This window comes from Leucoraja erinacea, chromosome 23 (genome assembly GCF_028641065.1).
Source record: "Leucoraja erinacea ecotype New England chromosome 23, Leri_hhj_1, whole genome shotgun sequence".
NCBI lineage: Eukaryota > Metazoa > Chordata > Chondrichthyes > Rajiformes > Rajidae > Leucoraja > Leucoraja erinaceus.
The window spans coordinates 7234844-7248785 of NC_073399.1; the positions used below are offsets into that span (position 1 = coordinate 7234844).

General features: G+C 51.5%; 1 protein-coding gene across 2 annotated transcripts in view; it reads right to left on the reverse strand.

Annotated features, from left to right (window-relative positions):
- axin2 (axin 2 (conductin, axil)) overlaps positions 1-12961 on the reverse strand; it is a 28414-nt gene extending 15453 nt beyond the window's left edge. Inside the window, exons 1-3 of one of the 2 annotated variants that reach the window (XM_055653747.1) lie at positions 12020-12961; positions 9493-10363; positions 2084-2212 (exon numbers count right to left, since the gene is read on the reverse strand). In XM_055653747.1, coding sequence (XP_055509722.1) covers positions 2084-2212; positions 9493-10253 — 890 coding nt within the window. In that variant the 5' untranslated portion in view covers positions 10254-10363; positions 12020-12961. Of the gene's footprint in view, positions 1-2083; positions 2213-9492; positions 10463-12019 lie in introns of those variants that run through there. The other variant, XM_055653746.1, reaches the window with a different exon arrangement.
- Between the last annotated feature and the right edge of the window lie 981 nt (positions 12962-13942).

The following is a 13942-nucleotide window of genomic DNA, read 5'->3' on the forward strand; positions in this document are numbered from 1 at the left end:
CATGCAAAACCGTTTTTCACTGCACCTCGGTACACATGACAACCTATCCAATCGGATCAGATATACAGTGCCAACGTGCCCACCATAACCCACAGCACCAATCACCTCATCCAACCAAATCTCTGCTCCTACAAGGCTCAACACAACACAATCACCCAGATGAGTTGGAAAGCACTGGAGTATTGTGTGCAGTTTTGGTTCCCTAATTTGAGGAAGGACATTCTTGCTATTGAGAGAGTTCAACGTAGGTTTACAAGGTTAATTCCCGGGATGGCGGGACTGTCATACACTGAGAGAATGGAGCAACTGGGCTTGTACACTCTGGAGTTTAGAAGGATGAGAGGGCATCCTATTGAAACATATAAGATTGTTAAGGGCTTGGACACACTGGAGGCAGGAAACATGTTCCCGATGATGGGGGAGTCCAGAACCAGGGGCCACAGTTTAAGAATAAGGAGTAAGCCATTTAGAACCGAGACGAGGAAACACTTTTTCCCCTAGAGAATGCTGAGTCTGTGGAATTCTCAGAGGGTGTTGGAGGCCGGTTCTCTGGGTGCTGTCAAGAGAGAGCTAGATAGGGCTCTTAGAAATAGCGGAGTCAGGGGATATGGGGAAAAGACAGGAACGGGGTACTGATTGGGGATGATCAGCCATGATCACATTGAATGGCGGTGCTGGCTCGAAGGGCCGAATGGCCTACTCCTGCACCTATTGTCTATTGTCTACCAGGGCTCACCTGTGGCCATTGGGAAATGTGTGTTGCCATCATGCAGAGAATATTGACAAGGATGTTGCTGGATCCAAGGCCAGGTTGGGGTTTTTTTAACTTTGCAGTGTGAGGTGTGATCTTATAAAGTTATACAAGAAACTTTGAGTGGAGACATTCTTTACCCCAGCATAGGGGAGTCTAAAACTCAAGGCTGTAGACTTGAGGTGAGGCAGAATTGTAGAGGGCAAGGTTTGCACAACACAGAGGATGGCGGGTAAATGGAACGAGCTGCCAACGCCAGGCTCCATTACATCATTTGAGGGCTCTGGGCAGCTTCATGGATTGAACAGGTTGAGAGGCAAATACAGGCCAATGAGAGTAGCTCTTAGACTTTAGAGATACAGAGCAGTAACAGGCCCTTCGGCCCTTCGTGTCAGTGCCGACCAGCGATCACCCCGTACACTAACACTATCCTACACACACACACAAGGGACAATTTTTACCGAAGCCAATTAACCTACAAACTCGCACATCTTTGGTGTGGGAGGAAACCTGCGCTGTCATAGGGAGAACACACAAACTCCGTACCGACAGTACCCGTAGTAGGGATGGAACCCGGGTCTCTGGCGCTGTAAGGCAGCAACTCTACCACTGCGCCACCCTGCCGCCCCTACATGCACAATCTTGTCCGTGTACGTTGCAACAAGGTTGCAGCCCTAGAGCGCCAACGCATGCCCACAGATGGTCACTATGTTGATGCATGGTGCTGGCTGAAGCAATGGGATTCATTGCCACACAAGGCTGTGGAGGGCTAATCAATGGATATTTCTAAGGCAGAGATAGATAGATGCTTGATTAGTACGGGTGTCAAGGGTCATGGGGAGAAGGCAGGAGAATGGGATTGAGAGCGAGCAAAAGATCAGCCATGATTGAATGGCGGAGTAGACTTGAGGGGCCGAATGGCCTAATTCTGCTCCTATCACTGTAGTTTAGAAGGGTGAGAGGGGATCTCATTGAAACATACAAGATTGTTAAGGGTTTGGACACGCTAGAGGCAGGAAACATGTTCCCATTGGGGGAGTCCAGAACCAGGGGCCACAGTTTAAGAATAAGGGGTAAACCATTTAGAACGGAGAGGAGGAAACACTTTTTCTCACAGAGAGTTGTGAGTCTGTGGAATTCTCTGCCTCAGAGGGCGGTGGAAGCAGGTTCTCTGGATGCTTTCAAGTGAGAGCTGGAGAGCTCTTAAAAAGGCAGTAACGGGGTGCTGATTGGGGATGATCAGCCATGATCACATTGAATGGCGGTGCTGGCTCGAAGGGCCGAATGGCCTCCTCCTGCACCTATTGTCTATTGTTTATAGGTCACACTCACACGCTGCTGTCTGTCATCGACAAGGAGTCGTCAGTCATGACATCGCTATCGTTGGCGCTGCTCGCTGGGGCAAAGACGTATCCGGGCTGGACGTGGTAGGGATTGGCGTATCCATTCCTCCCGTACGACCTGGAAGGAACAAATGGACAGTTAGCATCTCCCGACCTTCACCCTGTCCACCACCTGTCTCTCCCCGTGTCAGTGTTGCTGGCTTCAAGCCGTGGGCAGAACCTGAGGGACATTACGCTGACTGTCATATGAGGAAAGATTGAAAAGACTAGGCTTGTATTCACTGGAATTTAGAAGGATGAGGGGGAATCTTATAGAAACATATACAAATATAAAAGGACTGGACAGGCTAGATGCAGGAAAAATGTTCCCAATGTTGGGCGAGTCCAGAACCAGGGGCCACAGTCTCAGAATAAAGGGGAGGTCATTTAAGACTGAGGTGAGAAAAAACGTTTTCACCCAGAGAGTTGTGAATTTGTGGAATTCCCTGCCACAGAGGGCAGTGGAGGCCAAGTCACTGGATGGATTTAAGAGAGAGTTAGATAGAGCTCTAGGGGCTAGTGGAGTCAAGGGATATGGGGAGAAGGCAGGCACGGGTTACTGATTGGGGACGATCAGCCATGATCACAATGAATGGCGGTGCTGGCTCGAAGGGCCGAATGGCCTCCTCCAGCACCTATTTTCTAAGTTTCCATGAACCTCGACACAAAGGCCAAGACATGCAAGCGAGGGGCGTCGGCAGGAGCAGCAAGGCCAGCTACATACAGGAGGAGCGCGTGTACAGTGGACTTGTCCTCTCAGTGCCGCTGGTGGAACCACAGAGCTGCTCACCTCACCTCACCGCCCTGCTGGGTCTTTCCCGAGTCTGGGGGGCGGGGGTGGTGAGGGGCAGGGAACATCTGCTGCAGAACCTCACCACTGTTGTGCCCCGCCTGCAGGGGCCGGGCTGGGGGGGGGGGTAACATCGCAATGGGTCAGGGGTAAATACAGAAGCAACAAACCAGCAAGATCAAACGCCATCAGGGACAAGCCATGGAAGAGGCATTCAGTTTTACAGTAACCCTGTAAGCGGGTCAAAGCTGCATCGATGGATAAGGTGGAACATTCAGACTGAAGAAGGGTCCCGACCCAAAACATCGCCTAGCAGCGTTCTCCACAGATGCTGCCTGACCCGCTGAGTTACTCCAGCACTCCGTGTCATTTTTCCCCCCAAACTGACACACCTGCTTGATGTCATCATCTATCAGTTTACAGGATAAAGGTGCAAGTCTGCCTGAAACATCGTCTGACTAAGATCAATCTATAAAGGCATCTTCGTAATCTATCGTTCAGCCTAACCAGGATATAGCTTCTCTTGTCTCTACACATAACTGAACAGGTTCATCTACAGACAACATGCAGTGAGTCTCGGGTTTGTGTGTTTAAACTAATCCTGTCAACCAGTACCAGTGTAGGCTTGAAGGCACAAGGAACCGCAGATGCTGGAATTGTCTAAAGGGGCTGTCCCACTTAGACCAACTAATCCATGAGGTTAGATGACCCTAGACGAGTTGATAAAAATGTCAAGGTCGTGTGGACTTGCCGAAGTAAAAGACCTCCTACGACTATGTCTACCACCTCCTTTGACCTCAAGTCTTCCACAACCTAAGATCAACTACGACTAGCTAGGGGTGGAAAATGATCACATGATAAAATGATGTGATGTTTGCATTTCTTTTCTCGGGCCAGTTACAGACCTACAACTCCCATCACGACCTATATACGACCTACCTACGAGTAAAAGGTAGGAAAAAGATCGCAGCGACCTACGTGAGGCCACGAGTACGCGGAGACCACTCGCGAACACGGGGAAGAATTACGAAGACCTCCTACGACCATGCTGCGAGTACGAGTCACGGGCAAACTCGGCAGAGGTCGCCAACTAGGTGGTGAAAGTGGGACGGGGGCTTAATACAAGTTCCTCCAGCACTTTGCCAGGTGCTTTAAAGAAATGCGTACAATTCCATAATTCTTTATAACCCAGGTGGCCATTTGACGAATCCGACTAATATTTCCTGTAATTTATTCTTCCCACATTCTCATCAACTCTCTCCGGATTCTCCCCCTAAAAGTCCAAAGACCAGTGTTGGTGTATGTCCAGACTTAGACCAACACCTCTTCGCCTTGTTGCCTGCTACTTTGAAGAGCAGATACAGGGAGGAAGCAACACTCCAAAACAAAATTCTGCAGATGCTGGAAATTTGAGACAAAGGCAGGAAATGCTACAAATCCCCATCACACCAGGTGGCAGCTACAGAGAGGGGAACACGGTAAGCCGGTGATCTTTCATCAAAACCCGGGAAAAGCTCTGACATCGGGGCATTAACCTGAAACTAACTTTGTTTACTCCTCCGCAGATGCAGCCTGACCTGTCGTGTGTTTCCTGCACACTTTGAGCATATTTCCTCTCTCTAGGTTTCTTTATAGATTATGAAACTGCTAGAGGAGTAGGAAGTAAGTACCTCGTGACCAGCTCACCTCTCTGTTTGGCAACACACCAAGTCTCCATGTTTCATGTACAACTAACAATGAATGTCGGGGCAGGGCTTGCATGGGAGGAAAACATCCTGGTTGAACGGATTATAGACACAAAAATGCTGGATTAACTCAGTGGGACCAAGGCAGCATCTCTGGAGAGAAGGAATGGGTGACACTTCTTCAGTCTTCACCCACTCCTTCTTGCCAGGAGGAGGCGGTATACATTAGTACAATGTATATAACAGGAGCGATTCATTCATGTGGTCTTCCGTAATGGCTCAACAAACCTAACCACCCGAGCGAGCTGAGATATTAGCCTGGTGGCCTCAGTTGGATTGAAGAATATGCATATCCTCGGCACTGGCGACCCGGGTTTGATCCTCACCTCGCCTACTGTCTAAGTAGAGTTTGCACATTCTCCGTGACCACATGGGTTTCCTCCCACATCCCAAAGACGTGCGGGTTTGTAGGTTAAATTGGCCTCTGTAAATCGCCCCTAGTGTGTAGGGAGTGGATGAGAAAGTGGGACAACACAGAACTAACGTGACGTGTGATGGATGCTCGGCGTGGAGTTGGTGGGCCACGGTTTCCATGTTGTATCTCTAATCTAACCTAAACTAATAACATCTAAACATTGACATTGGTCGCTATCCAGCCCACACCTTGGTTTATCAGCAGAATCATCCCTGAATAAGGTGACATCTACACTTACAGCAAACCCATGTACCTGTTCCTGTATTACAAATTAATATTCCATAGCACAGATTATCCCATGTGTAGTGTAAACAGGTGATGAAGGGTCAGCATCGACTCGTTGGGGGGGGGGTCACCCATTCCTTCTCTCCTGGGGTGCTGCCTGTCCCGCTGAGTTACTCCAAAATTGTGTCTATCTTGGCTCCCTTCCCACACTACAGATGCCATACCTGTAAGTGGCCTTGCATTGTCAATGGAGCTATATAAATTCAGGGTGGACACAGAATGCTGGAGTAACTCAGCGGAACAGGCAGCATCTCTGGAGAGAAGGAATGGGCGACGTTTCGGGTCGAGACCCTTCTTCAGAGTGATGACAGGGGAGGGGGCAGAACAGAGATGGAATGTAGGCAGAGACAGTAAGATGAGTGGGAGAACTGGGAAGGGGAAGGGGATGGAGAGGGAAAGCAAGGGCTCTCTGAAGTTAGAGAAGTCAATGTTCATACCGCTGGTGTGGTATGAGGTGCTGTTCCTCCAACTTGCACTGGGCCTCACTCTGACACTCTGCCTCAGCCGCTGAGTTACTCCAGCATTTTGTGTCCACCTTCGATTTAAACCAGCACCTGCAGTTCTTTCTTACTCATATTCTCTGCCTCAGAGGGTGGAGGAGGCTGGTTCTCTGGATACTTTCAAGGGAGAGCTTGATAGGGCTCTTAAAGATAGCGGAGTCAGGGGATATGGGGAGAAGACAGAAACGGGGTACTGATTGTGGATGATCAGCCATGATCGCATTGTATGGCAGTGCTGGCTCGAAGGGCCGAATGGCCTACTCAATAGACAATAGGTGCAGGAGTAGGCCATTCGGCCCTTCGAGCCAGCACCTATTGTCTATATATAAATTCAGGTTGTTAACTAGTGTGACATGTTGGTGTGAGGTTAACTAGGGCTTCATGTTATGGGTTAGTATCTGCTGCTTATTCCAGGGCTGCAGAGATCAGGAACTCCAGAGATCAAATCCAATGTATTGGATTGGCGGGACTGTCATATGAGGAAAGATTGAAAAGACTAGGCTTGTATTCACTGGAGTTTAGAAGGATGAGGGGGGGATCTTATAGAAACATATAAAATTACAAAAGGACTGGGCAAGCTAGATGCTGGAAAAATGTTTCCAGTGTTGGGTGAGTCCAGAACCAGGGGCCACAGTCTCAGAATAAAGGGGAGGCCATTTAAGACTGAGGTGAGAAAAAACTTTTTCACCCAGAGAGTTGTGAATTTGTGGAATTCCCTGCCACAGAGGGCAGTGGAGGCCAAATCACTGCATGGATTTAAGAGAGAGTAAGATAGAGCTCTAGGGGCTAGTGGAATCAAGGGATATGGGGAGAAGGCAGACACGGATTATTGATAGGGAACGATCAGCCATGATCACAATGAATGGCGGTGCTGGCTCGAAGGGCCAAATGGCCTCCTCCTGCACCTATTGTTTATGTTTCTATGTATTGGGCCCACATTCCAGAAGATGCTGCAACACGTCATTATTTTAAGCTTCCAGTCATTGCAAGGGTCTTCCCAATAACACTGCCTGCCTCTACCTTTCCCCTTGTTCATGGTGACCTCTGGAGATGACATGTTTTGTGAATCTGCAGTTTCAAAGGATTTTTGTTTTAAACCATCATCTGCTGAGTTTAATAATTGGAATCACTTTTACACCAGACTCCAGGCTCAAGATTGTGACAGCATGTTCTGGCTATTTTTTAAAAAAAAACAAAAGCCTTTCATGATCCAATTCTCTCCCCTCCCCCCCCCCGCCCCTCCCAGTGTCTTTGATGAGGCCATGCGGGCTTGATTTAAGTGAGCAACGCTGTTGCCCTAATGGTTAGCAGCACTTGCCCTGAATCGAGTGGCTCCAAATCCTTTATTCCACTTGGTCTGACTTACCACATACGACCTCTGACATGGCTCCACTCACAACAGCAGCAGCCGTCTCTCTGTCAGTCCCTCTCTCTCTCTCCCTCCCTCCCTCTATCCCCTCCCTCCTTGTCTCCCCTCTCTCCTCTCTCTCTCTCGCTCTACCTCTCTCCCCACTGTGATGCATTCCACTGATTCACCAGTGATGGGTAGGAGGGGGAGGGAAGGGAGGGGGGGGGGGGGTGGAAGCCGAGCAGAGTGAATGTGAACACTGCTGAGATATTGGGAAAAAAGAGAGGCTGGCTGGGCCCCGCTTTCTCAGTGAGCTGCTGGGAGTTAACCAGCATGACCAAAGTGTTAGGCTGCAGTGCAGTCTGACCTTTGCTACAGGCCCTCTTTCAAAGAGCAGGTATTGAACACAGCTGGGACTGCATTCTTTAAAGGCATGCTCGGTTTCTCTCAGTGACTTCAATTAGAAGATAAAGGAGGGAAGAGGAGAGCAGAGATGGGGGGAGGGGGGCGAAGAGGGGAACTACAAGTGTGGAAGAAGCACTAGAAAGAATTCAAATCTTGGGCCTAAATTAGTTCCACATGCCTCCGATGGGCACTAAATTACAACATAAAAGAGAAAGGCTTTTATGAAAGATTTTACTGTCTCGGATCAATCACTTCAAGCCAGGGAGTGCCCAGTGACATGCCTTTGTCCTTCCCCCTGCTCTTCTGAATCAAGGGGGCCACAGTCTTTTGGCCTCTATCACTTTGTAATGAGTAATGGCCACGTGTTTTGGGTTTGGGGAAGAAAAAAAAACCCTGGAATGATTAGAGAGAGGGAGAGAATCAATGTAATCCAGGGGCTTGGGCACATCTGGAAGTGAAAGTTGCCCTGAGCAGTTTGTGAGACTTGTTACTCTTAAACCCTGTGGGGGGGGGGGGGGGGGGGGGTGGGGGGGGGGGGGGGGGGGGGGGGGGGGGGGGGGGGTGGGGGGGGGGGGGTGGGGGGGGGGGGGGGGGGGGGGGGGGGGGGGGGGGGGGGGGGGGGGGGGGGGGGGGGGGGGGGGGGGGGGGGTGGGGGGGTGGGGGGGGGGGGGGGGGGTGTGGGGGGGGGGGGGTGGGGGGGTGGGGGGGGGTTTGGGGGGGTTGAGGGGGGGGGGGGGGGGGGGGAGAGGACAAACATTTCCTCCAACACTGTAACCCCAATGAGGAACGTAATCACTGTACTGAATCAAAACGCTTCATCTCTTGAGCATGTTTTCCCCTCTCTGCACACAATCAGAGAGTTCTTTCGGAGAGGCAAGCCATCTTGAGCAAACTGATTAAAATTGTTTTCCTGCGATTCTACTCCCCCCCCCCAACGTGACCACATTATGCTAATTGTCCCCAGATGAGAGGATCGCTTCCCTGCTTTGCATCAACTTGAGTCAGAGCAGGGTCTGTACAAGAGGTGGTGGCCCTTTGCTGGGCCTGTTGCAACGACAATACACCGCAGCCAACATGCCCCTGCTCCCAGCAGCGAGACTCTCACAGAAACACTTTGATGCCTCCCAGCCCAGTCTTATCTTGCATCTCAATGTTATACCAAAGATTCAGGCATTTATGTCCATGGATGCTGCCTCACCCGCTGAGTTTCTCCAGCACTTTTGTCTACCTTCGATTTTCCAGCATCTGTAGTTCCTTCCTAAACACAAGCTCTCCCCCTCACTCACCCCCCCATCCCTCACTCTCCCTCCCCCTTCCTCACACTCCCTCCCCTCCCACACTCATCCCTCCGTCCCTTACTCACACATTCCCCCTCACACACAAACCACGAGTCTCAGTATAATGCCCCCCCCTCCCCCCCTCGGTCCATCGCACATTGCGGGGGGGGGGGGGGGGGGGGGGGGGAGGAGCCCCCAGTGCGTGACCCACGGGCGGATCATTCATTCATTCATTCATTCATTCATTCATTCATGCTGCAGTTATTCCAACACTGATGCGCGGCATTAATGGGGAAAGTCTCAAACTCCCCTGGTGTGTGACAGCCCCCACGTTGTGGAACAGACTCTCCCTGCTCTATACACCCTGGATCCCAGCCCAAGAGCCCCGCCCCGCCCACGGTACATGATAGATGGGGCAGGGGTGGGGGGAGGGGAGGGGTAGTGTTGAGGGGGGGGAGGGTTGAGGGGGTAGTGTTGGGTTTGGGGGGGTAGTGTTGGAGGTGCGGGGGGGGGTGTGGGTAGTGTTGAGGGGGGGGGGGTAGTGTTGGGGGTGCGGGGGTGGGGTCGGGACAGGGGACAGGGGGCGCCGCTCACCTGCTACACTTGGACGGGCCGGTCTCTGTGACGGGTGGGGGGTGGCCGGCGGCTGACAGCTCTTTGGGCCGCAGCTGTGGACAAACCCACTCCTCCTCCTCGTTGAGGGTGGGCAGGTACCCACACACCAGCTGTAGAGGCCCCAGTGGCGAGGTGGTGCCGACGTACAGCGGGTTCTCGCCGCCGCTCCGCACATACTGCAGGTAGATGTCCGACGCCAGGAACATCTGATAGCAGTTGTCCTCCATCAGAGTCTGGACCTCGGTCTGCGCTTGGTCGAACATGGCCGAGTCAATCTGCTGCTTCCTGATAGTATCCTTGATGTAGGAGCGAGTGGCCGCCTTCAGTTGTCCGGCCACAGCGCTGCTCTCCACATAGCGCTTGTGAATGGCCCGGGCGACCCGCAAGCTCTTGTGGTCACTCATGTCCATCTGGCGGAAGCCGTTACAAGCGAACCAGAAATCCAGCGCGTCCACTCGCTGCTCCCGCTCCAGGAAGGCACGGAATAGATGAGCCCCGTCCTGGTCGCCCAGCAGTGAGTGCAGCGACTTAGTCCAGCGGCTGAGCGGCGAGTCGCTGCCCTCCGGCTGCCCCATCTCATCGTCCTCTCTCCTGCCCGCTTGCCCCTTCGGGCCCTGGCCCTTGGCATGGGGTAGGGGCTGCGGTTGTAGCTGTAGTTGGCATCTTTCCCCTTCCTCCCCCGGTACCGGAGGCCGGGGAGCATCGGCCCGGAAGGCAGACACTAAGGCAGCGGCGCTCATGGCTCGAAGCTCCCTCTCCGTGTCTCCGTCTGTCTGTCTCTCTCTCTCCCTCTCCTTCTGACTTTCAGCGAGCCGTTCAGTCAGCGGGGTATAACACGACCGCCTTGTGTCTGCAACAGAGAGTATCGATTTAATGAAGACGGCAGGCGCTGACTTCAAACAGATGAGGAGAAACACACACACACACATATAGACACACACATATAGACACACACACACATATAGACGCACATATGGACACACACACGTATACACAGACACACACACACCCTTTAAAACTACATCTTTATTCCGTGTATTTTTGGCCGAGAATAAACAAAAGCATCAAAAAAACATGTCTTAAAAGTATTATTGAAATGTAAAAGAAAAAAAAAGTTCTGGCTGCCAATAAAACTCTTTCCCAAACTGTTTTCTTTTTGTTGGAGCGAGAGATATAAATCTGAGTTGAAAAATGAGAAGTTGGATGTAGTTTGGGGTCTCACAGATGAAACCAATTGTAAAACACCTTTTGCACCTTTCAACCCCCCCCCCCCCCCCCTCCAGGAGAAGCAACACACACACACAAATCCCACCCCCAGCATTCCCCTCGGGGCTTCGCCATAAATTACACACGCCTTTTGCCCCCCCACACACCCAACACCCCCCCCCCCACACACACACACACACCCTCCCACACACACACACACACACACACACACCCACACACACACACACCCACACCCACACCCACACACCAACACACGCACAAACACACCCACACACACACACACACCAACCCACACACACACAAACTCACACACACACACACACCCACACACCCACACTCCCACAGCCCCCACACACACACACACACACCCCCCCACACACACAGCTCCATATACACAGCCCCCCCCACACACACACACAACCCCCCCCCCCCCCCCCCCCCACAGCCCCATATACACAGCTCCCCCCACACACACACACAGCCCCATACACACAGCCCCCCCCCCACACACACACACACAGCCCCCCCCCCCCACACACACACACACTCCCCCACACACACACACACATACCCCCACCCCCTGCCCAGTTACACACACTCACAACTTTCTGACGCCTTCAAAAAAATCATCAAAGAACTGCTGCAGACTCCCACATTATAAAGGGAAGAACCCGGCACTTTGATCGTTTAAAACCTGCCCCCACCCCGTCCCAGTCCCACACACGACCCAGGTGGAGGGGAATCTGTGTAACTCGCATCTCTCTACAAGTTCACTGGAGTAAAAAAAAAAAGTATCTATCATTTATTTAAAAAAAAATAATAATAATAATAATAATACTAATCGCGGATCGGTGGCGGGGGGTGACGCGAGTCCTTGGCCTGTTCTTGATTTTACCAGCAGATGAAGACATCAAAGGGGAAAGCGAGCGCCTCTCTGCTCTGCACGTTACAGCCGGAGCCATTGAGAAACCCCCCCCCCCCCCCCCCCCCCCCCCACTGTCATTGCACCCGTCCCCGGCAAGGGAGGGGGGTGGTAGATCCTTCAGGGTTACGTTTTAAAAAGAAGACCCCCCCCTGCCCACTCACTCTCCCGAAAAGAAAATGTATCTGAGCGACCCCCCTCCCCTCTCTCTCACTCTCCGCCCGCCCGCCCGCAGGCTGCGAGTCTCCGCCAACACTGGCCATTCAAACCGCTGCTCGCAGTTCAAAGGAATGTCAGCAAAGATCAAAAGGAGACCGCGAGGGGCCACGAGTACCGACGAGGAGGCTCACAACTTACCATAAATCCATCCTGCGCCTCACAAACTGCCAAATCCTTCCTTTTTTTTGTTGTAATTGCAGGAATGTAAAGATTATAATTTACAGCGAGCGGGCGAGAGGCGAACCGCGGTGGGTAGTTTCCTCGCTGCTTCGATTCATCTGGTTCCCAATCGCGTCTCTCTCTCTCTCTCTCTCTCGTGTCCGTTCCTTCCTTCCTTCCTTCCTTCCCTTCTCTCTCTCACACACACTCTCTCTCTCTCTCCACCTTCCTCGCTTTTCTTCTTTGCGAAATCCTCTCTACCTTGTGTTCCCCGGCTCGGCGCTCCAGATGCCCTCCCGGCTAATCCAACGCGCACAGACACACTCACTCACTCAGAGAGAGAGAGAGAGAGAGGAAAAAAAAGGCTGTGGAGCTGCGGTTTTGAGTGCGGACATCAAAGAGATGAGGCGATGAGCGAATCCAACAAGAGCGATCGACTCGAGCTATGTGGGTCGGGTCGGGCAGAGTCCCGGCTGCGGGCCCCGGGCTGCCGGGCAAACGTTCCCGATAACACGGGGGGAACAAACTCCGGCAATTAACGCCAGCGATCCTCTTGCCCGCCGCCGTGCCAGCGATTTATAAACTTCCCAGGACCTTATCAAAGGGAACCCGTCCTCGGCCAAGTCCCGCGGGGAGGGAGGGAGGGAGGGAGGAGGGGAGACGTCAAGAGTGACTGATGTACCGCTCCAATCGCTTTATGCCTGAGCCCTACACTCGCATCATAAACTTTCATTAGTCGCCACAATGTGAATTGGCTCAGAGTCGGAACTTCTGCATCTTCAGATCCTCCTAATGCTCGCTCGCTCTCTCTCTCTCTCTCTCTCTCTCTCTCTCTCCTTAAAAGTTTTTCACTTGATCTTACATTTATGCACGGTTTTTTTGTGTGTGTGTTCACAAACCCTGTCCCAGTGAGACTGCCGAACACACTAAAAATGGAAGGGGCTTTGCACGCGGGGGGGGGGGGGGGGGGGGCTTAAAGCGGGTTGGGCCATGGCAAACTTTTGAGTGCTGTTTCTCGCAGGTTGCCCCAATCGCTTGAATAATCCCTCCCCGTATTTACAGACGGGGAAATAAATTAATCACGCCGCCTTTCCGCCAAGTTAACCCCCCCCCCCCTCCCCAACCACCATCAAAACAACAATGACAGTCCTTAAAGCAGTGAGAAAGAGGGCAGCAATTTTCACCATCCCAGAGTAAACTTCACAAACTTTGCAACCGAGCAGTTTTGCATTCGTTAACACGCCGATCTGCATATCAAAGTTTGCACAGTTAGCCATTTTTTTTGGTTTTCGGGATAATGTCACATGAAAACCATCTGTTTACAAATCGTGTTACAAACCAAAGAATTGTGGTCTGCTTTTTTCCAAAAGCCGACTGGTGCGTTTAAAAGGCGACGTGACTTCAAATAAACCGATAGTTTGGGGAGCCAATGTTTCCAAATCTAAATAATCTGTGAACATCACTGATCTTAATAAAATAAAATAACATACATGGATGATACCTGCGATCATAGGAACACACTGATCTGTTCTGTGTTTATGCTTCTATATTCCGTTGTGCTGAAGCAAAGCAAGAATGTCATTGTCCTATCTGGGACACATGACAATAAACTCTCTTGAATCTTGAATCTAAGTCTTCATTTACAAAAGATATATGGGCCAAACGCGGGCAAAGAGGACGGCCTAGAATGGGGTATTTTGGCCAGCATGGACGAGTTGGGCCGAAGGGGCTGTTTCCATGCTGTGTCACTATGTCAGCTATGAAATTGGAAGAATCAGAAAAAAATATCCACCTTCAAATAAATTGTTGTAATCTCGTTCGAAATAAAAAAGAGGTCAGTAAATAATCAAAGGCAGTACTTTATTAGTGGGGGGTAATTTTAGAATCAGGGAATGCTCTGTA